The sequence below is a fragment of the Rhinolophus ferrumequinum genome, chromosome 10 (assembly GCF_004115265.2).
Source record: "Rhinolophus ferrumequinum isolate MPI-CBG mRhiFer1 chromosome 10, mRhiFer1_v1.p, whole genome shotgun sequence".
Taxonomy (NCBI): Eukaryota; Metazoa; Chordata; class Mammalia; order Chiroptera; family Rhinolophidae; genus Rhinolophus; species Rhinolophus ferrumequinum.
In genome coordinates, this window is record NC_046293.1 from 86,577,087 (window position 1) to 86,600,475 (window position 23,389).

The window sequence follows — 23,389 nt, forward strand, 5'->3', positions numbered from 1 at the left end:
GCTTTAGGTGGTGAACCCTAAAGGCACACTGTTTCTAAGGGCATTTGCACTTTAGTAGAAGATATTTGAAAACCTTGAAGGCTTATACTCTAAAAAAATATTAATCTAAAAGTCAAAACTGGGCTGACTGGATGGCTCAGTTGGTTAGAGCGCGAACTCTCAACAAGGTCGCCGGTTCGATTCCCGCATGGGATAGTGGGCTGCGCCCCACCCCCTGCAACTAAAGATTGCAAATGGCGACTGGCCTTGGAGCTGAGCTGCGCCCTCCACAGCTAGATTGAAGGACAATAACTTGGAGGTTATATGTTTAAACTTTTGTTTCTAGGAGGCAGGGGGAATGAATTCGAACCCTTCTAAACCACACAGATAGAAACTGTGGCCTCCATGAAAGAGAAATCCTACCCAAAGCATACAGCAAGAAAGGACAGCAGAATTCTCAGCTTACTGAGGGACCTGTGTGCATGCATGTTATATGTGCATGTATGTTGTGTGTATAGACAGACAATAGTTCTGCACCATTAAATTCAGAATGAAATGCCTGGTAGGTGTCAGCAATGAGGTCTCTTTAAAGGCTTCACATGGTACAGCCACTTGGTGAAGACCTTGCCCCCAACAAGAAACCCGTGCCTCCTGGCCAATTCTGACTGGCTTTCCTTCCTCAGAGGCTCCATCTTGGCCCCGTGGAGAAATAATCTGGTCAGCACGTCCCTTATCCCAAAAATATGACCATCAGTGCGTTAGCCACACCAGCATCCCTGAGGTAGATGGCCCTCCAAATGGGGAGACAGGGCTCCAGAAAGCTAAAGAACTTGATTTTGGGCCATGCAGAGTCGTCTCTTTTGGGTCACCAATGTTCCTACTTTTCCTGGTATTAGCCTTCCCTTGCAGCAGCCTGAGCCCTGAAAGGAACATTTCTGAGAAAACCCTATCGGGAGGGCTGGGAATTTGGCAGTCACTTCTGGACTCTCAGAGCCAGGGGACTTTAACTAACACATGCATCGAGTGTCACATCTATGTAAGTTCCAGCCAAGAACACGTGCACAGGCTTTTCTGAATAAAATGAAGGAAGATTTCATACCAAACATATACTCTCCCCTTTCCTCAGTCTCATTTTAGTCTTTATTCAAACCATTACTGACTCTGGCCAGCTCTTGACCTTTGATCCTCTTACTTGAAGAGAAAAGTGATGGCTAAAGCAGTTACCCCTGAAACGAGGGAACCTGAACAACATTCCCTGCTCCTTTTTAGATTAATTTTTGACAGAGCAGGAAGCTAACCTCTTTGAAAAGCTCCCAGGGGTCTCTGCCTCACCCTCCTTCAGGTACCACTTCTTCACAACTTGGCCATTGTCAGCTCAACTGTCAGTGTCAATGGCACGCATCTCTCATTCTTAGCTAGATGAAAAGCTTCTTAAGGGCAAAAGCCTGTCTTGTATAAACGAGGTCAAACGTTCTACTCTCTGGTGGTGGAGAGAAACTCAGCATCCCCTTCCTTGACACAGAGTTTGCTCCCTGCGTATAACACTCTTGTTTAGCATCACAAGGAACCTTCCTTGGACTTCCAAAGAGTGTGTGAATTTTCTGTGAGCTGGTGGGAAGTGAAGGAAGAAGAGAATGAGTGGTACTGCCATCACCCACAACCATCATGCCAGTGCCAAGCCGTCCCCTTCCTGCCCGAAGGACTCCCAACTTCCGAAGCAGCAGTGCCAGACAGTGCCTGGGACTGGGGTGGGGAGGCAGCACCCTAGAGGAAAGAGAAGCCCTATCTCCAATCCAGCAAAGCCGCGTGTGCTAGGAAGTTGAGCTGAAAGAAGGAAATAGAAAGGGAGCCCTTTCTATTGGGAGGGGAGGGGAGAGCTTGGAGGGGAAAGGGGGTAAAGCTGGGAAAGAAGGCAATAGTTATTTTCAAAGGGCAGAATTATAAGGCGACATACAGACAATTGCAGAATCTGATAATCTGCGGGTCCAAAGGGCTTTTGGAGCTCAAACAGCCAAATGCCCTCATCTGATAGCTAGCTAGAAACTGAAGCCTGGCTTGTCCCCCAGTTACATCCAGTTAAAAGCTAAGACTGGCCTTAAAAAAAAGGCAAACCTCAGAACTCTTTTTCCCTACGTACCTCTTTTTCTTCCCAGCTCCAAGTAAAGACTTATAGGCCCAAGATTCTCCAAGGAAAGGAGACACAGCCAAAGGGGCTGGAAAACACTGACAGTGCCTCCCACGGAAAGACGCAATGTACATGTACAGTGGAGTGGCTCCGGGACCTCTGCTTTCCGGCAGCTTCCAAAAGCGCCACCCATTGTGTTATGATGCCCCAAATTAAGCTGATTAAAAGGAGAGCCATAATGCTCGTCTGTCAGCCTGGACAGGTGGCACTCCACAGTGCTGGAGGTCGGGCAAGCCTCCAACTTCCAGGATGATGCCCCCGCCCCTGCCCACGCCGCCCCGCCGCGGAGCCCTGACAGCACTGTTTGTGATCTCCAGCTCATTCCGCAGGCCTCCGACTTCCTCCGCTTGCTGGCTCCAGCTCCGTGCCCTGCACCCTCCTCTGCCTCCATGAATGGGCTGACGGAACTCCTACCACCAGCCCTCAGTGTAACTGCATCACTGCATTGTCACCACACACGCACTGCACCCAACAGGGAGACAAAGGGCTGAATGAGCCCCAGACGCGCAGCCAACTCAGGCAGAGACAACTTAGGAAACTATCTCATTCTTCCTTTCTTCACAGGCTGTTTGGCTTATTTCCTTGCATACCAAATGAGGCCCAGAGAAAAAATAAGGCAAGAGAGGGAAGCATCAGCCTCCAATTCTATTCCTCCCACCTCCCCACCCCCAGCTTCCCTTCCAGCCACTCTTCCCAAGGTTCCTGATCACAGGCCCCTGTACAGTCCACAAAGGACAGCCTGGCCCTTAGGATAAGGTGTGCTAGGAAGTGTTGGTACTTCCAGCTACGGAGGGCCAAGACACAATGCTAGGGGGCCTATGAATAATGTAGTCAAAATCCAGACTTCCTTCACTTCCCTGCTGTGTTTGAATAGCTCCCGAAGAATCAGGATCACAATATGCCCCAATGAGCATAGGGAAGGAGTAGCTCGCCATCAATCTTTCCTGGGCGAGCTCTTAGAATGACAGAGATCTTTGCTATAACCTAGGTAGAAAAGGATAAATATAATGCCCAAATGACAACAGGCTATGTCTATTCTGTTAAATATCTTCCAATAATTTCACAACATCTTTATGGCCTGTTGAGTCCCAGTTCTACTTCTGCATTAGTGAATCAGTAAAATCGTGTCATGGGAAAATGAAGTGACTTGCTCTAAGGTAAAGTCACGTAAAACTCTGAGGACCCTGACATAATTAATGTTAAATACATAGCTTTTGAAAAGACCTGGAGTGACCAAAGGATTAGAAACACACTTGAAACCCATCTGCCCACCCTTTGTCCTCCGTCCCTTCCTTCCTCCTTCCCTTCTTCTCTTCAGCATCCTTCCCCATTGGCTCTGCCAGGGGCTCTGGAGAAAGAGCCGAGTAAAACTGGGTCCTGTTCAAGAGGTTCCATAGACAAGTGAACAGTGAGATAAACGCTGGCACAGGGCACCAGCCGAGTGCCCACGGGACGGAAGAGGAACCCCAATTCTGCCTGAGGAAAGGTTCACAGGGGAACCAGGACAGTGATCCCTACTCTCACACTTACCCTTGGCAACTGGCAGCCCAGAAGAGGTTCCCCCCAAAAGCCAGAACTGCCTCTTTGGCTGGCATCTGTTTTAGCAACACTTATGAGTGGAAGGAAAAAGTACTTAAAATATGCCACCCTCTGGGACTTTTATTCCCTGTAAAACTGTCAGGCTTCTCACTCAGCTTTCTCTTTGGAATGAAGCGTTCCGATTTATTTTGGCAACCAAAAGGAGCAACAAAGACCAACTTTCTCAGAGCCACATGGGTCCCTCCTATCAAAGCTATCTGCTGCTGGCCAGGGAGCCAGAGAAGCGCATCTGTCTGCCTCAGACCCATCAAGGGGACCCTCTTTCTATAGTCTGACCCCTGACCATCCCTGCACAGAGAACACTGTAAGCTCAAAGGGACCACAAATAACAAGGTGCAAGGGGCAGGCACAAAGCTGTGGGGATGCCAGGGTAAGATGTCGGCTCTTCCCAATCCCTGTTCAGGGCACCAGAGCCAGGGGGTAGACGCTGGTCCTGTGCGATGGACTTCCCCATGGGAGAACTCAACACACACCTGTGGGCATTTCATAGTGTGGCCTGAGGACACTGTATGTATATGTGTACTACGTATGTTTTATTGTGACAAAATACGCCTCCCACGAAATTTACCATCTTAACCATTTTTAGGGGTACAGCGGCAGTCAGTACATTCAGTCTGTTAGGACCCCATCACCCCTCTCCATCTCTGGAACTTTTTCATCAGTGCAAACTGGAACACCACAGCCATTAAACAATTACTCCTCATTCCCCCTACACTTAGGCCCTGGTAACCTCTACTGCACTTTCTGTCTCTATGAATTTGACTATTCTAGGTACCTCGGATACGCAGAATGATACAATATTTGTCTTTGTGTGTCTGGCTCACTTCACTTAGCATGTTGTCACGGCTCATCCACATTGTGGCATGGGTCAGAACTTCCTTTCTTTTTAAGGCTGAATAATATTCCACTGCATGTACACACACATTTTGTTTCTCCATTCCAAGGACATTTTCTATCACCAAGTTTGCTGTGCTGGGATGCCTGCATTTTATATTACATTAGGCCTGGTAAGCACCTGCCTCTGAGTTGATTTTCTACTGCAATTACAGTTCCTAACATATGACTCAGCATTCATTCGTGATCTTCATTTGCTAGAGTTTTACGTACTTTACTCTTGATTCTCCCTACAGTTACTACGTTCCTTGCAGGCTGGAGCCTCACGCCCTACCCACCCACCCCAACTTCTGCCACGGCGCCTGGGGTCCAGGCCTTGCTCATCTCTTACGCCTTGCTTCTAATGCAAGTCTGCAACAAGTGGACCTTCAAGAAATACTTCCAGAAATGAATGGAGAATTAGTTAGTGCTTGAAATATACCACTTCTTGATTCTCAAAATGGTGAACAGAGCTCGGGAAGCCAAACTCACCTCCCTCCAAAAGCTAATCCATTCTGAATTCGAATCCTCGTATTTTCCTTCACTCTGAACTTAGCTCATCAGAAAATACAGGCTGATGGATAGGAGGTGCCTTAGCACCTGGAAGTTCCACACACAGCCTGGCCCAAAGCTGCTCAAGCCTTTCCACTAAGAACATTCCGAGGAGAGAGTAAGCAAACCTCTGGGGACCAGAGGTAAGCTGGGGACTTATTGAGGTCTCAAACTGTTACCTGAAAAAGTGGTATGAATCTTATATTCTACTAGGTTCATGCTTGGTTTTTAATATGAAAATGTTTAACTCTGGGCCCAGCCGTTGACAAGGAGGCATGTCCCAGCATCTCTAGGTATATAGCTGGGATTTATAGACAATCTCTGAGCTAGTTTTGTATCCATCTGACAGGTGACTAGCTACATCGTATCTGAAGAGGGGAAATAGTTTCTCCAGTATGAAATGAGAGACTGGTTTGCAGTCTTGGAAAGCAAGGCACAGCCTGGGGTCACTCGTGGTAGCCCAGGAGTGACCTCTGTCCATCTGAAACCAATAAGAGGTGACAAAGAGATATGGGAGAAAGCTAGAGACTGAGGGGTGGGCCATCAGCCAATCAGAGCAGGACTATAAATATTTGAAAGAGGTTACAATGCCTGGGGGTCAAACTCTTATCACTGACATTTTTGTCTATGAGGATGGTGGAAGGTCTTTGTCTGAAGCTGGTTGGGACTCCCAGTTGCAAGGCAGCCTTAATAGGAGATAGTCAGAAAAAAAAGGAAACATCATTTCCATGAATGTTAAATTCTGTCCAAAATTTGTCTCTAGAGGATTCAAAAAGCATTCTTCACCTGAAGCTGCACTGTAGGGGTCTTTTCGATCTGTATTTTGGAAACCATGTTTTAAAAGCCTATGTTTTGGAGCCAGCATTTTAAAAGCACAGCTAAGAACTGTTTCAGAGGCGGACCCGGGTTTGTTCCATCTCACCCTTCAACACCTCCCCACATCATTTCCTGGAGATGGTCATAAATATAGGTGGTGGGTGAGAAAGCCAGCAAGCAGGTGCCTTAGGCTCTTCTGAGGTTCCACCTTCTGCTCAGCGTCCCTGGTGAAGGCACTGGCCACAGGCCTGTTAACCACTCATCCCTTAACTCACTATGTTCCCATGGCAGGGCATTCAGAATCCCCCTGACCGCCCAGAGGAGCCATCGTGAAGTTCCCCTGCATTCCTGAGCTTCTCCGTGGTGACTCAGGAGCACGCCTCAGCGTGGACACCCCTCTCTCGAGTTGCCTTTTTCAAACAAAAAGATCCCAGAGCTGCAGCAAGGGGGGAATGCAAAGTCCTTAGACCCAGCAGTAGAGCTTCCAGGCTCCAGTCCCAGCTCTGCCACTGCCACTGCCACCACCCCCGCCCCCTGCTGGCTACCTGGGCCTGCACCTCCCCAGCCTCCCAGAACCACCCTGGCTCGGACCTTCTAAGGACTGCAGTTTCGTACCAGCTGAATTAGAGCCTCATTTGACCCTGCTCTGTCTCAAAACCTTTGTTCTAAGGAGCTTCAAATTCTGGCAACCAGAATTACAGCCTCTGGGCCTTCCACAGGGCACTCAGCATGGAAAAATCTACAGCTAATAATAGTGCCTTGAATTTGTATAGCACTTTCTTCTCTTCAAAGTGCTTTTTAATCCATTACCACACTGAACAAAAAGGAAGTGAGAGACAGGCGGGGTGGAGAGGTTTTTCAAGACGGGACCCCATTCTCGTGGAGGGGCACCTCTTGTGTCTCCACTGCCTCCCGGGCAGCAGACCCTTGCTCTGGTTGTCCCCTGTCCTCTCTGTGCCTTCCAGCCTCAGCATGAGCAGACAGGAAAGCTCCACACTGTGAAGAGGCAGCCTGACGTTTACAGAAATGGAAATGAAGCGACAATTCAGACCCATCAGGAAGCCCATGCCATAAAGGAAAATGAGTAACCAGCCTTCCCCTCCCCCTTTGTATTGGTTTGCCAAGGTTTCTCTCTTTTATGGCACGCAGGCTCTTGAGGAAGCCTCACCTGCTGGATTTTGTACTAGCTGGATATTGATCTCAGAAAACAGAAACCAACAGAAAAAATGCCTGTGACACATCATCAAACCAACTGTCTCCATCCCTGAGCTGAGAAAAGAGACGTCTGGTCTTTCACCAAGAATCTGGCCGCCACCTACCACGTCTGTGTTGGTGATCTTGGCCAGCAGGTCCACCAGGGCATCACCAGTGAGTGAGCTGACATCGTCATCCTGCTGGAGCCCACAGATGGCAGCTCCCACACTTCCAGTTGCAATCATCGATGGCGGGTACATGGCGAACTTAAAATCTGAAAATGAGAGGCAGAAGGCTGGTCAGGGCACAGGAAGAACTGGGACCAGGAGCTCCCCAGCTGAAGATACTCAGAAATAGGGTGGCGGTGGGTCAGCGGCACAAGTGACCTGACCCCATACATGACCTCGCCTACGTTTTTCCTTCACTGAGCGCCCTTTCTTTTTTTGCCATCAGTGTGGCAGTTCCAGATTTAAAATGAGCAGACTGAGGCAGGGAAGGTAGAGTGCACTCAGTGACTTCACAGAGGGCCCGGGTCCCCAACCCCTCTGTGCCACAGTCCCGTGAGGGGTTTTCAGCTCTGGTGGAGCAGGAAGAATGAGACACGGTCCCCTCTGGGGCTGATGGCAGGAGCAGAGCGGGAGGTCTGAGACCAGCGCATATAATATAACCCATGTGCCATCCCAGGGAGACAAACAAAGGGCTCTAGATGTTAGAAGGCAGGACAAGTACAAGCTGGTAAAATGTTATGAAAAATAACAGTGATGTGACTGGGCCATATTCTCTGGACAGATATCAAGGACTAACATGGCCACAAACAAACAAACAAAAACAAACAATTTTCTTTAAAAAAGGAAATGAAGTGAGAGAAGCAGCAGTGGAGGGGATGGGGTGATGGAGGCCAACTTTCACTCAATTCTCAACATCTGGCCCAAAGCCGAGGACCCACAGGACACAGAGAAGCAGACCAATGTAACCAAGCACCCGACAGCAACCACCACGCCCTACGCAGAGGGAGGAGTTGGTGTAGAGTGTATGGCTCTTGGGCCTGAAAACTCCCATTTCCTTGCTGGAAAAAAGTGGTTCACAAATAGAAGTGGAAAATGAGGGTAAATTTGAGGGGTCCAAACCCCCTCCACTTCCATTCTCCAAGAGAAATGGTGCTCCTGTGCTCAGCCTGGGAGCCCGAACACCTGTTTCCTCTGAGCACCACCCCAAAGGGGCTGCGTGGCCACACACCGCCACTGTTGTCCCTCAAGAGGAGGTAAGGACACCCACACCTTGCTCCTGGTCACAGCTGCCACCTACAACACCTACAGCCCCTTGCACGTTATATCCCCTTTAGTCCACACTCAGCCACACAAGAAGTACAATTATTACCTAATGTGTGGAAGGCAAACCCGAGACTTCTGAGCGTCTGCGCTGGCCTTACTCCTGCCTTGTGGACATACGTTACAGAGGCCAGAGTTCCGTCACTCATCCTCCTTCACGGTCCTGGGCTGTGCTATGTCTAGGGTTAGCATTACTCCAGTGGATTTGCTGGACGTAGAAGTGGCAGGAATCAGGGGTGCGGAGGGGAGCCACGCGTTGCACTTCAACTTGCAGCATAAGCACTAGGTTGAACCTACAGAAACAGTTCAACCTAGTGTTTCCCCTTCTTCCTATCCAGTGCCTGATTACAACACAGCCCACAGAAGCACTTTTATCTGTGACCCCACTGTCCAGCATCCAGTCAGCGGTGTCCTTAGAAACGCTGCTGAACCGGGCACATCTCGGCTGAATCCCACCGACAGCGCGGCCTGGCCGTCTGACGGTCTTTCTCCTTGGCTTTCTCTCCTTAGCCCACTCACCATTTCCACCACTTGAGGGACAGGTATTATGATCTTCTACCCAAAGCCTGCTGTCTACTCACCCCTCACATCTCCATCCCCATGGACGGTGACGAAGCCAGCCTCCCTGCCTCCTGCTCTGCTGTAGGTCTCTTCCACATGGGGTCGTAGGAGCATTTCTCTGCCCAATAACCTCATTAGCTCTCCCCTGTGATATTCATCTTGCAGAGGAGGCAGCCAGCCCATGGCCCTGGGCCCACAAGGCCTGGGTGGGAGCATCTGGCAGCGAAGGGCAGGAGTGGATCCCTGGCCTCCCTTCCGTCTGCCCAGGCCTCAGACCCGGAAGCACACCACACGCGTGCCTACCTTTGCTGTCCCTCTGCACGTAAAACCAACTCCTGTTTTATTAAGTTAATTAACTTCTGGAAGCTGGAGGGACATACATAGGTGGTCTTGGGGTGCAACAGCCACGAGAATTGCCCCGAGGACTATAATAGATCCCTTCTTGTTTTACTAGGAACATGCTGAGGGGAATCCTCCTAGGGACACTGTCCCATCTCCCAGAATTGGGGAGCACTGTGTGCATGAATGTGGCTGCCTCTCGGCACCTCCGAGTAGCACAGACTAGGTACTGCTCCCATGGCAACAGGAGAACCGCTGGGGGCCAGGCCAGCCACTGCACCGCTCCTCTGCCTGCCACCCTGTATGACAGCAGACCAGTGTTCTCCGCTAGAGCCCTGAGCAACTGCCCAGCTCTCCTCTACCTAGTCAGACAGGAGGCGGCGTTCGCACTAAAAAGCCAGGTCCAGACTGTGGGACCTTGCGCAAGTCACTTCCTCCCTCTGAGCCGCTGCAGTCCTATTTGTCTAATATGGGGTGGGGTTGGATCAGTGTTTTTTTCGAACTTCCAGTTGCAACTCATTAATGGGTCATGAAATCCATTTGTGGGTCATGCCCAGCATTTTTTGTTGCCATTTAATGGAACAGAACAGGATAGAAAGTATCAGGAAGTAGTGCATGGAGTAAGAGTAAATATTTTGAGAAACTTTTGTATCAGTCAGAGGTACACTTAGGTGTACCCTGAGTAACTGTTATAAAATGTATTTCCTTCATGGTTTAGGTCAAAAAGTTTATAGAGACATTAGGCTGGCTAATCTCCTAGGTGCCTTCCAGCTCTAATTTGCTTTTCCTCCGAGATCTGGAATAAGAATGATTCCCAAGGAAAAAAAGAAGGAAGAAACACTATACATAGCATGGCTTCCATCAGCCAGCAGTCACAAGGTATCTCTCTGTCCACGGAGCAGTGCCCCTTTGCACATGGCACCAGGGGCTGTCCCAGGACCAACTCAGGGACACCCCCCCTGCTCGTAGGGGAAACAACAGAGAAAAACAACACTAGAATGAAACATCTTGCACTAGCTCTGGTTAGGCAACCCCCACACTCACCCCTGGAAAGTTCCAGCCACCCCATTCAGCCATTCCTGGAAACCTTCAAACTTTGGCGATATAACTGCATTGAGAAAAGCTGACGATATCCACTTGGGTAAAGGGGGTAGAAAAACATATATGGGTGCTACGATCAATATTACAACCTTTCGTAAATATATAAATACATATATACATCCACTAGGGATGAACTAGGAAGACACACCGAAAGTGTCATGTAATTTTTCCTACCATTAAGTGGGGGAAATACAACTTTGTCAATTTTCTTTTAGTGTTGTTTTACTTTAGCAAATAAAAAACAAATAAAATTCTCTCAGAAATCTCTTCAGTCTTTCAGTCAAAAATGCCAAGAAGCTGTATGTTGGTGCAGAAGGCACACTCAGGGTGAAGTTCTCTCCTCTCGGCTGCCCGCCTAAAAAGGTGAGATGTTTGTGATTTTCTGAGACCCCTCCTTCTGAAGCAAAGTGAGAAGCAACTGATCCATTCTTATCGAGTTATTACATGTTTCTCCCTGTTCCAGGCAACGTGGAGGGTTTCCACATGGGGTAGATCACAGTAACACGGCACAGCACACTGCATTCTAAACAGTATGCTAGCTACACACTATGTGGGTAACTTCTTAAAAAACTTTTCAAAGAAAGGGGGTGCTCAAGTGGATAGAAGTATTGGAGACACTCAGGAGGACTCTCCAAGGAGATGGGCAGGATTTGGAGAGCAGAGCCAAGAAGCTCCAAGAATTGGAAGGTAGAATACGTGGAGGCTGATATCCCACCACCAACAGATGTGTGAAGCTGTGTTCCTGACCTCTCCGAGCCTGTTTCCTCACCTGTAAATAAGGATAATGATTATACCCACCTCACAGGGTGGTTCTGAGGGTTATCTAAAATAATCCATGTAAAAGCATCATGTCTGGCTCGTGATAAGCAATCTATCAGCCTCCACCACCACCATCATTGTCGTCACCACCACTATTCTTACCAGTGGAACCTCCTGTGGGATTGTGATGGATTCTGACTGCTGGAGAGTCTGTTCAGCAAGGGTGAGGAGAAAGGTGCCCAGCATCGCTGGCCTGCAGGCAGATGCTGAGAGCAGGCCCAATGTGCAGGGGCCGGGGAGAAAGAGTGCTCTGTGCTGCCTGAAGAATCTTTCACTATTTCAGAGTTGTGGATGTGTCCCAGAAATGACCTCATAGAGTCCCTGATGTCTCCCACTGATTTGTCAGGAGTGGGAGAAACGGAGGCCCCCCAGGGAAACAGAAAGAGGTCACAAGCAAACAATGAATGAAAGACAGACGGTGGCAACTTTCTTCCCAGTACAGCCCATATTCATCCAGGTGTGATTCACCTAGGGCCAAGGAATAATGCCCATACATTAGAAGCATCTGGCATGACCTCCCCCTCCTGGTAAAGCGGTGGGAGCAAGGGGCACACCTGAGAGGAATCCAGCTCTAGCGACAAGTGCAGGCAGCTCTGGAGCTGTCTGCTCACTCGTCACGTGGTAGTATTAGGAAAAAAAACAATGTAAAATTCATGTATTTCAAAACATTTCCTTTTATAGGTAAAGCAATGGGATCTTGAGAGGTTAAGGGACTTCTCTAGTGTCTAATGCTGGACCTGGGGTTAAGATCGAGACCTTTGGACTCTGGACCCAGTGCTCTTTATAAAACTTACCAGAAGGTGGATACTCTTCAAGGTCACCTCCCACATCCCACTGAAGAACAGGGTTCTCTTTCCTATCAGAAGTGGAAGAAAAGTCGAGAAGAGCGAGCCCTGGCTCAGGAGTTGAAGAGATGGGTACTGCTAGTCCCAGAAAGCTGTGCGACCTGCACACGCTGCCTAACCTTCCGAGGTCACCACAGGGCCTTCTCAGGCCCTTGGGCTCCTGGCCAAGGGCAGTGAGACGTGCTCCACATTCGTCAGCTTGGTATCTGCACTTCTCGGTAACATTTCACTGAAGAAAGAGTTCTGAGCTAAACAGGTGTAAAACCATGAATGCCATGGCCCTGCGGGGTAAGTTGAGCACAGATAGGTTTTGTCTGGTGGCCTGAGTACAAGAGCGGCGGCTTTGCTTTTGCTCACCACTAGGGGGCGGGAGAGACTTGTTCTGAGGAGGAAGAGAAACACGCTGGAGCGTTTTCCTCTTTCCCCCTCCTCCAACCTGCAGTCAGGTGGAAGTTTAAAGCCAGAGAATCCAGGGCGCTCATTGGCCAGTGAATGACGTGGGCAGCACGCACCTCACCTGCCACCCCCGAATAAGTTCAGCACACCCTGTCCTTGTGAGGCACGGATGACGGTGACACATTAACGACGATTTGACTCCAGAGGCCTAGGTGGGAGGAGGACGAGAGGGAGAGGACTGGAGTGGCAAGCAACCTGCTCCTCATTCATCTTACAGCCAGATGGGAAGTGAGAGAGCCCACGTCACACTGCCTGTCCCCACGGGCGCACTTACAGAAGAACTGAGACTCAGGGTTCTTCCCAGTTCAACACGCCACTTCCCCTCAGCCTCATGACCTCTCAGCTGCGGAGGCAGCTAGAGACTCAAAGACAGAAAGGTGGTTTCAATTCTTCCTTCCTGGCAGCCATGACCGCCACCCCTTTCTGGATCAGGAACCAAGGCACCTACCCTCTCTGGGCCTCCACTGTCTCGCTATAATTGTACCTGGTGATGGGAAGTCATGAAACACGTTTTGGTAAAGCCAGAAGGGCTGGGATAGCGCATGGCTATCGTCCCCACTTGGGCTCAGGCCTTCTGGTAAGGAACCTGGAGGAGCTTGCCTGTGCAGGGCAAAAATAGCTCAGAGCAGTGCCTTGAGGTGGGGCTCCTAGACAAAGAGCTCGAAGATGTGGGGTGCCATGGAAGGGAGGTTAAGCACCTCCACCCCCGCCCCCACACCGAGTTCAAACCCAATGCCATTGGCTCTTCTAGACTAACTGGAATCATCTGTTGAGCATGATATCATGTGTCAAGAATCTCCGAACACCAGAGTGAGGTCCTGAGTCATCTCAAATCGTCTGCTTTCCTCATTTGCAGACCTGGGGGGCTCCACCATGACAGCTACGACCAGGGGCATGCTGAGGCTCACTTCTGCTTCCCCAGGATCCAAGCTCTAGGAGAGGGAATGCCGAGAGCTGGTAGTTATGAAGGCCTCCACTGACCCCAAAAGCCTCCTCCTCACCCCAAAGCCTCCACTGACTAGGACAGCTTGTAAAGGAATACCAGGCAATCTGAGGCAGTCTCTCTTCCAGAAGCCACTGTAGGCTGAGCAGGGAAGGAAAGGCAGGCATCGCTCTGTCCGTCCACCATCTTACCCTCCAGCCCCGAAAAGTAAGACTACCCTTCTCTCGGCCCCTCTGTACTCTGTGGATCTCTCTTCCCCTTCCTCTCTCTCTCTCTCTCTCTCTCTCTCTCTCTCTCTCTCTCTCTCTCTCTCTCTCACACACACACACACACACACACACACACACGTTCTCCACAGACTGCACAACCACTGCCAGCTCTTTCACAACCAGCTTTTCCCATAAAGTAGCCACACAGCCTGAGGGTTGGCTGCCATCTCGTCTGGACACCTGTGGGCCTCCAGACCTTGACTGCAGGTGCTTCTTCAGCTCCAGGGTAGAAGATCCAGGACTGGGGGGAGGGAGGTGTGAGTGTAAGGAACAGGTTGCAGGGGCTTGGTGTCACCTACCTGTGGTTCTCAGTTAAGGGCCACATAGTCCTGAGCACTCACCCACCCGTCACACCATTGCCCCGGAATGTGGAATGTCATCTACCTGGAGTGTGTTTCCTACAAGAAAAGCAGCCCTTGGCTTTTATACTGTCAGGCTGACTGCATAAACCTCCACTCATGGGGATTCTGTATGATGCAGTCGTTCATACCAACTCGAGGGCAATGGGGAAAGAAATGCCTCACAAGACAGGCACATCCTTTCTAGACCCAGGACACTTCTGAGAACCTCCCTCTGCTCTGGCCACTCCACACCTGACACTTAGTACTTGGCACATGGTTTTTCATTTGCTGAGAGGTGTTCTTTCTCCTATCCGTCCCCACCCCCCTGCCCAAAGACAGCTTAAGCCTTCCAAAAGGCAATCTTCATGACTTCCTCTGCCTCCTCTCAGACCCTGAATCCCAGGCTCCCTACTCTGGCCCCAAAGTTGGCAGCTAACCCAAGGATCTGGGCAAGGAGACCAGGTGTGGGGGATGGGATCTCCACTTTTAGAGAGTGGGCCTTTACAGAATCTGGGGAATCTACCCATGCCTGGATAATTCCACCCACCAGCCCTACCCCAATCAGAGATCAGAGAGAGGAGGAACGGGTAGACAGACCCCAAAAGATCTGGCAGTCAAGAGACAAGGTCAAAGCAGAACTCTGGCTATCAACAGCTGGGCAATGGGGGAGCTTAGGGTCGGGGTCAGCTGTCCTAGGGCCAGAGAAAAAAAGGATTGGTGGACCCCCTCCCCCCAACACAGTGAATCATGACAAGGGAGAGGAAAGGGACAGCCGGGCCTGGGAGACAAAATGACAAGTCAATGAGACCTGACCTCTAGGGCCCAGGCCAGACAGCAGGAGAAGGGGGAAGCAAAAGAATGGCTACTGTCTAAAGGAAGCAAGGATCCACAAAGGCTCTAAAGAATGGCCCACAGGGCTGCAGGAAGGGCGGCTAACTCTCCCACCAGGGGGCACAGGGCACACACACACCACGAGGCCCGAGGCCGTTCTGGACCTGGAAGGGAAGGACTAAAGAGGAATCATGAGCCCTCGAATCAGATGTGGATGGCATGGAATCCTCTATTCAAACCAGCGAGGGCAAAGCACAGGGGTTCCACAGGAATTGGATGAGGGCAGCTGGAAATGTAATCATATCCATCTCAGCTGGAACAGTTAAAATTGGAGGTGGTAGCATTTTCACAATTAGTACCACGGCACATTGAACCACATACACATTCCTTGGTTTACAAAGGACCTCCTTGCATATCCTGTCTTTCTGATTTTCATCTTCCTAAGTACCCTGAAAAGGCTGTAGCATCGTGTATCAACAGGCACGCTTTGCACATGAAGAAGCTGAGATTCAGAGAGGTTAAGCAGCCTGTCCAAGGTCACCCAATGATAAGTAGCAAAGCCTGGCCTTTTGACCATTTTGACCGTGAACACTAAGCATATACACTGTTGCATATTGTAAGATCATCTGTACATACTCACAAATAACATATAACAGATACTGAAAAAGTTAAGTATCACCTATACAATTTGTACTACTCTTGGCAAACTTGAGCTGAACTCTTTGCCCCACTTACACCCCTCCCCCAGACCTCCTCACGCATCCCCACCCCACAAAAGATCTGTCAGATCTTTTACCTAATACTCTGACTGTGAAAATATGAACTCCTGAATCTCTCCCCTGGATGATTAAGGTTCCAGGTTGTCTCCCATGGCCACTACCGAAAAGAAAAGAAATTGGCCAATGTTCAGTTTCATGAGACAGTATCAAACCACATCGCCTTTAGTTTATTAGAAAAACGCAAAGCAAATGGGCCCATAAGAACTACGTATCAATTGTGGAATAAACATAGTGGGTGGAAAGGTTTTAACATGAAAAAGCCTGTTACTAGTTGCTATTTTAAAGCTGTATGAAAGGTGCAACTGGTACAACTGGTGCAGCAGCATATGGGGGGCATCAGAACCCCAAGAGAGCCAGCCAGGTTCATCCCCCCATCCAGCAGAGGGAACAGCTAGGAAGCAGGCAATGAGTGCCCTAGAGTAAAAGGAATTCCTTTGGCCTTCCTCACTACTTATCAGGGCAGGCAGTATATTTATCTTGACAGTGTTCCTTTCACCTGTATTCGTCCCCACCCCCCAAATTTCCTCTTGGGCTTATCTCCAAGCCATCCCTTTCCTCAAGATTAAAGATTTAAACACAACCAGAGAGCAGTATACATAATCTTCAAAGAGCACTTTAGACATCATAAAGAGTATTTTAACAGGCACTATTTTTTTCTCTTACGCACCTGTCCTCATAAACCATTTATGAGTTCACCGAAGAGAATATACCAGCTGAGATAAAGAAAAAACAGCCCACGAATGAAACCCTGGACTCTAGATTATTGGAGACCACCCCGCCCCTAAACCCCAAACCCATGGAAGGTGGTACCTCAGTCTGCCCCCCACTACCCCCAAAGGGCACAGGGGCTCTTCAGCCCTGCCCACCCCCCACCCCATCCAGCCAGCTCCTACCAGTGGCACACAGAGCAATGAAGGTCTGGGCGTGCTTGCGGATCAAAGGCAACTTCTCACTGGGCTGGGGCAGCTTGCGCAGGATGTGCTCGATGAAGTCGTGAGGAGTGACAGCTGCCAGGTTCCACTTCAACTTCCCCAGCACCACCAGCTCCCACTCCTGGTGGGGAAGGGAGAAGAGTATAAAACCCACAGGCTGACTGGGCGTTGCTGGCACTGGGGGGCGGGGGAACGGTTGGGATCCAGACCAGTTTTAATGGCGCTCATTAGGAAGCTACGAGATTGTAAGGCGGCCTATTTGTCAAAGTGCCCCTAAAGCTTTGAAGTTGCTGACGGCTCTTCTTATGCTTCAAATGTCAAGCTCCACTGAAAATAATGAGCCCAGGTAGCGGTTGCCAAGATTCTACTTTCTTCTATTTCTTTTCCTCTCCAGCTCCCCCACCCCCACCCAACCCTGACTTCCATGCAATGCTGTTAACCTGCCCACCCAGAAAGTTGAACCTACAGTAAGATACTGCCAAGGTCATTGTGGCCCTTTGGGAGTAATTTATTGTATATGTCTCCATCACTGGATTAATAGTCTTTTTAATCCTCATGGAAAAATGATGCACACAGATCAAGCTCAAAATAAGGTTCCTTGGCCCAAATCCTTGGCAAACCAATTAGTTTGCTTGTAGTTGGTGCCAAACAGTGCCATTTTTCTCTCTGCTGTTAAAACTTTCCCCTTGATACATAATACAGAAATCCTGGGGCAGCCTTTCACCTAAGTGTTCCACAGGCCTTCGCCATCACGACTTGAAAGACCAGGATGGTATTAGCGACCCCACCGTGTATGTAGCTGGAGGTGACTCAGGGCAGGGTGAAGCTGCTTGTCCAGGGTCACAGAATCCCTTTGTGCAAATGCTGAGGGGGGCCAATAGAACCCCATCTCTTTTGGGCCTTTCACCAGCAGCCCACATAGGAAAAAACCTTGCTTCTCTCCCTTGTTGAGATACTTCTGGGGAATTGTGTTCAAAGTGAAACAAGCCAAAAAAGAAAACCTTAAGAACATGTAATCAGAGGGAAAAATCGGCCTCTCACTCAATTATCTTCAGAAGCATGAGAGGCAGAGCGCGGCTCCTCAGTGTAACCTGCTGTCCCACTCCCCAAGGAAGCTGACTCCCGGACATTTGCTAGGCTGGACCTGGGCCCCAGCCCTCCTGCAGCACTGACTTTTGTGGCCAGGGAGGATTCCCTTCCCAGGGCCTTCTGGGATCAAGAGACAGGGAGTGGAAAAAGGCAGGTTTGTTTGGGGTACCATAAATTAGCCTGGCTGGTTCAAGGAAAACTGGAGTGTCCTGAAGAACTCCTCTGTCCACCACTACATTGAAACAAATGAACGAACCACATGGAAGATTCGTTTTCCTGGTCTCCCGTGAGAAAAATAAACTTTGTGTCAATTCTAACAATTTTTTTTTTGACAAGCTTTAAAGACTGTCTTTGCTTTTCACAGAAGATTGGGGTTTAAAAAAAAAAAAAAATCCAGGTAGACTACTGAACAACCCGTGTTTTCTAAGATGTCTTGAAATTCCAGCCCTTCCTTCTCACAGCGGAATGTGAGTATAAACCACTCGTCTTGTACCATTATTAAAGGAAGCAGATCTCCCAGAAGAAAGCACCTTTCTGGGCCTCTCGGAGCAAACCAGAAGCAGCCGAAATCTGGCAGCGGTTCAAAGGTGAAGTCATTCATGCCCCGCTACATTCTAGGCAATTCTCCCCCGTCCTTGCACATGTCTGCCACTAGATGGCAGCACAGCTCCAGAAAGGAAGGCCTTTCACAAAGAGCTCGGTCCTACTAGCAGCCAGTCAGCCCTGCGGACTCAGTGGAGGCCTTGTCAGTAAAGAGGAGGAAAGGACGGTAAGCGGGGGGGGGGGCCCCTTTTCCGAACAGTGCAGAGAAAGGTATGCAGACCACTGAAGGTGGGCCGCTGAGCCGCTCTACCATTCCACTGCTGCAACATGGACGTCCTAAGTGTGAAGCTGCAGGGAAAAAGAGTTAGATTGGGTGGGGAAAGGGTTTGCTGTCATGAAACCAGTCAAGAGAGGACCCCTGTGGTTGTACAGAGGTCACAGCCCCACTGGAGGCAGGAGTCCAAGCCTCAGCTTCCTCCAATGAGGGCCACATTTTGACTTTGTGCAAAAGTCAGTGAGCTGATCTTTAGTGAATGGCTATCTACGTGCAGGTATCTTTAGACTTTATAAATATGTAAGTCACTACCTTTGACCTCCGGGTTCTTAGGGGACACACCACAACACATTCCTATCATGTGAACACATTCCTGTCATGTGGAAAGTGGAACTGTTTTCTCAGAATTCAGTGATGGAAAATTTGCAATTTTATTAAAATGTTATCTCCATGAAGAGCTTATTCATTCGTGGATGTAGCCTCAGTCAGTACTTCTTAGCATAGTGTCTGGCACACAGTAGGAACACACACAAAAAACCTCAGTTTAAAAGAGATATCTCCCACAAATGTGAAAATTCCAGTGGTGGGTAATTTTGCATCCCAAGAATTTGTTTGGAGAGCAGTGGGTAAAAGCAGAAGAGGCCAGGAGACAGCGTGAAGAGAGACAAGATGAAAGGCAGAAAGGGGACAGTCGTTACCAGCAGCTCCTGAGGCTTGATGGAGTTGTCGGTGTAAATGCACAATTTCTCTGCAGTCAGAGGGATGGTCTCCTTGAGTTTGGAGGCCAGGAACATGCAGACAGCACCCAGGAGCTGCAGGTGGGTCTTGGGAGTCGGAACCCCAGCCAAGAAGCGGTCCAGGTAATTCATGGCCAAAGGGAAGACCTCCTCCTCACACTTCTGTTCCTCACAGACCTACAATGTGGGAAAGAGTTGGGGGGGGGGGAGGGAGAGAAAATAGTATCAGGAAAAGAGAAAAAAGTGAAAAAGCACAATCTATGGAAATAAAAATATTTAATTTTTATAGGGAGGGGGAGGGGAGTAGAATATGTGGTAAGAATAAAGATGAGGAAATTGGGGTAAATCTAAATAGCTTCTCTGTTTAGTGGTATTTATTCCCCAGGAAACTAAAATAAGAGGTGAATTAAAGATCCAAAACCGAGAGGCAAAGAAATGCGCAGTAGCAGCGCAGCCCCACGCCGCTCCCTTTGCCTACTCATTTTTTCGCTCACTCTAACTCACTCACTCTCTTTTTTGGATTTCGTCATCTTTTCAAAAAATCAATAAAAATATTCTGGAAGCTCCGAGGGTCTCCTTCTTGGCCCCATCCGGACCCCCAGACTCTGCTCTATCATTCCCGACAATTAGAAAAAATGTCCGGGGGGGTCCCTGCGGCCCAGGCGCCGCTATTGGGGGGGTGGGTGGGGAGAGGTGGAGAAGGGAGGGGGAGGGCGCAGAGGAGGAAGAGCGCCGCAGCCGCGGCGGCTGGAGTCGGAGCAAGGGGGGACGGTTTCAAAAAATAATTAAAAATCGAGGAAATATCCTAGAAAAGCCCTTTTGGCGTGAAAACCCCAAGGAGGATCCAGGCTTCCCGAAACGGAGGTTTCGGGTGCCAGAAAGGTCTGTATCTTGACCCCTGGGGCTTTAGATCCCGAGGGGAAACTTGGAGGGGTGAGCGCCGCGGCGGGAGTGTCCGGCTGCGGCCCACAAGGGCAGAAAACTAGGGGACGTGGTGACGAGCTGAGGGAAAGATGAGGACCCGGGAGCCGCCGGAGAGAGGCACGGGGGCTCTGATCTCTCCTTTAGGGGTGCCCCGATATTCCCCCTACACACACCTCCTCCCCCCCTTCCTACCCCACCCAAATCTCCGCACCGAGGAAACTGGAAAGCCAAACTGTAAGTAACCATTGTGAAGTGGGGGTTGGGGGAGAGGGCACTATTAGAAGTGGGGTGGCCGAGATAATGGGGTGCGAAGGGGAGCGGGCGACGTTTTCCAGCCTTTCCAACCAGAGTTTTGCAAAGCAACATGGCGAAACCGCGGCAGGTCCAGAGCTGTGCATACGTGGGCACACGGCTTGCTCTCGGCAAAGATTTGGAGCAAGGGTAAAGAAGTATTTCTTTTGGGTTCTCCTAAAACACACATTTCTTCAATGTGACTTCCGGGGCTCCTGAATTCCCCGTTTCTCTCCTCCTCCCTCCTCCTTCCCCCTCCCCCCTTAGTGCCAACGCGGAGTCGCGACCACATGCGGGAACCTGAGGCTAGGACGAATTTGTTCTGGCTTTTGGGGAGGCTGCCTTTTACTTCTGGGTACCGATTTCACGGTCCTACTCCCTTCTTCACTGCACAGAAAGCAACCCGGGCTTCGCAGAGGGCAGGTCGGGATGGGGGTGGGAAGAAGAGGCAGCCACATGCGGGCACACGCGCTCGGGATGCTCCCCCACCCCCGCCCCAGGACAGCCTCGTTTCTCCCAGATTTTCCTCTTCCCTCCTCTTCCCCTCCCCCAGTTAATCTCGCATCCTGCAAAGAACAGAAAAGCAGCCACGCGTCTCGCCAAAGAGCGCGAGGTAACCTCGCACACGGGAGCCGGGAGGCGGGCGCGGAGGCTGTCCTCCCTCAGTTTTAGGGTCCCTACGTGAGTGGGGGCCGAGAATGCGGGTGGGGACAGACCGAGCGTCAGTCTGCTGACCTACCTCCAGCATCCAGGTAGCCACCATCCTGCGCATGTAGGGCTGGATGTCCTTCTGCACGCATTTGAAGTAGGAGCACTGGGGAAGGTAGCGCTCCTCGATGGTGAGCAAGTTCTGCAAAACGCGGTCGTCGTAGAGCAGGTTGGCGTCCGGCACGGCCCTGCGGACCCGGTCCACCTCGCAGCACAGCAGCTCCATGGCCAGCCGGGTGCCCACTCGGTCCCTGCTCTCTCCGGAATGGAAAAGTTTTTTGGGAGGAAGGAGGAGAGAGAGTTCCCCTTACCTCCTTCCTTTGGCTAATAGGGGTTTTCGGGGGGGGGGGGAAGTTTAGGGCAGAGAGAGGAGCTGGGGGAGAAGAGAGGAAAGGGATGGGCGGTGGGAGAGGAGAGCCTCGGGGGCTGCCGACTCTGCCTGCCCTCCCCTCCAAACTTGTCTCGTTCTCCCCAGCTCCCTCTCCTCTTCTGCTCTCCGAGGCAGTGACGCAAACTGGCTGGGCAGTTCTCCTCCCTCTCGCCCCGCTCCCTTCTCTGGTTCCTCCTCCCCCTTTCCTCCCCTCCTGTGCCTCCCCTCCTTTCAATCTCTCCCTCCCTCCCTCCTTTCCCCTCTTGTTATTAAGGAGAACAGCAGCTGGCCCGACCTAACTTCAAACGCGGTCCCCCGCCCCCCCACCCTTCTCCTTAGCTCTCCGAGGCCCTCTCCCTCCATCCAGCCCCGCATGCCAGGGGCCCCTGATAGGGGAACCCACAAAAAACCCACCGATTCCTACTTATTCCCTCTAATTTCGCACTCTGTAATGTATCGTGCCAAAATACGACCCTCCAACTTTGGCTTCTTCAAAACCCATCCTATCACTCCTGCCCACGTATTGAAGATTCAGGAATGATGGGTAGAATACTTGATGGGGTGGGCTCAGACAATTTAGAAATAGATCCCTTCAGTGAAAAACAAGGAGGGCGATTTTAGAAAATTGCAACCTCGCATACCCAGATATAAAGGTTGTGTTCCTGATATTTATGTTCCTGATCATTTCAAAGCTGTTTCAAAAGCCCAATCAAAGGAACCAGAACAATGTCCCCCCTACACCGCCCCCCCGCTCCGCAGAGTGTGTGGCGAGGAAAGGGAGGGCGATAGGAGGGAGGGGGCGGCTTCTCCGACGTGGTAGAATGTGACCCTGAGCAGAACCGTCCTGTACTTGGGGGCGCTACGGCGCCATTGGGAGACAAGGCGAGGCGCCCTGAGCTGCAGCGGCCGGGGGCAGGGCTGCCAGCGGTTCCTTCGCGGCCAGCGGCCACGCAGGAAAAACCCGCTTCCTCGCCCCTGCATCTGCTGACAAGCCGCCCGAGGTGTCTGCCGCGAGCGTGGCCACTGATACAGCTTTCTAGGAAATAGCCCTGGAGGGGGAGGGGAGGGGGGCGAAGGAGGGATTAGGTTTGGCTCCCCCTCACCCCCCCTGCGCAAACAACACCACTCCTTCCTTTACCCCAAGGCCCCTGAATTCCACCCCCCGGTCCTTCGCCTGCATCCTCGCCGACCCCTCTGGGTTCACGCCTCACTTGCCAGCCAGGCTTTCTCCCCCGGAGCGGGACTGCGGTGGAGACGCTGCCCGCGCAGTTGGCTATGACACGTGCTCAAATGCATCCTCGGGTCAAGGCTGCTTTCACAGGGGATATGGTGGCGTTTCCTTACCTCCTTCCTCCCGCCACCCCCCCACCCTGCCTTTCAGAATTATTTCACTTTGGGAGGAAGGGGAGTGAGCCCAGAACCCCCGCGTGTTGGTGGAGCTGACACGTGCAGTGAGCATGGCGTGGGTCCGGGCTCTGGACACACCGAGGTCCGCAGAGTGCCTCCTTCTCCGAAAAAGGGGGCCCGAGAGCAAGCGGGGCGGGGGAGGCGCGGGCTGAGTGAGCTGCTCACTCTGTTCCCTTGAAAGGAGGGGGGAGGTGGAATAGACAAGGCGGGCAGTGAATAAACCAGAGGTGCTAGCGATTAACTCAGGCCCGGGGGCCAGCCCCTTTAAACGAGGGTGGGGCGGAAGGGGTGGGGGGAGGGGATA

General features: G+C 50.8%; 1 protein-coding gene across 1 annotated transcript in view; it reads right to left on the bottom strand.

Moving 5' to 3' along the window:
* The window catches only part of CCND2 (cyclin D2), a 28,871-nt gene extending 7,064 nt beyond the window's left edge, over nt 1-21,807 (bottom strand). Inside the window, exons 1-4 of the mRNA XM_033117208.1 lie at nt 21,340-21,807; nt 19,347-19,562; nt 16,704-16,863; nt 7,324-7,472 (exon numbers count right to left, since the gene is read on the bottom strand). Of these exons, the coding sequence (XP_032973099.1) occupies nt 7,324-7,472; nt 16,704-16,863; nt 19,347-19,562; nt 21,340-21,534 (720 nt within the window). The 5' untranslated portion in view covers nt 21,535-21,807. The remainder of the gene's footprint in view (nt 1-7,323; nt 7,473-16,703; nt 16,864-19,346; nt 19,563-21,339) is intronic.
* Nucleotides 21,808-23,389: the final 1,582 nt, after the last annotated feature.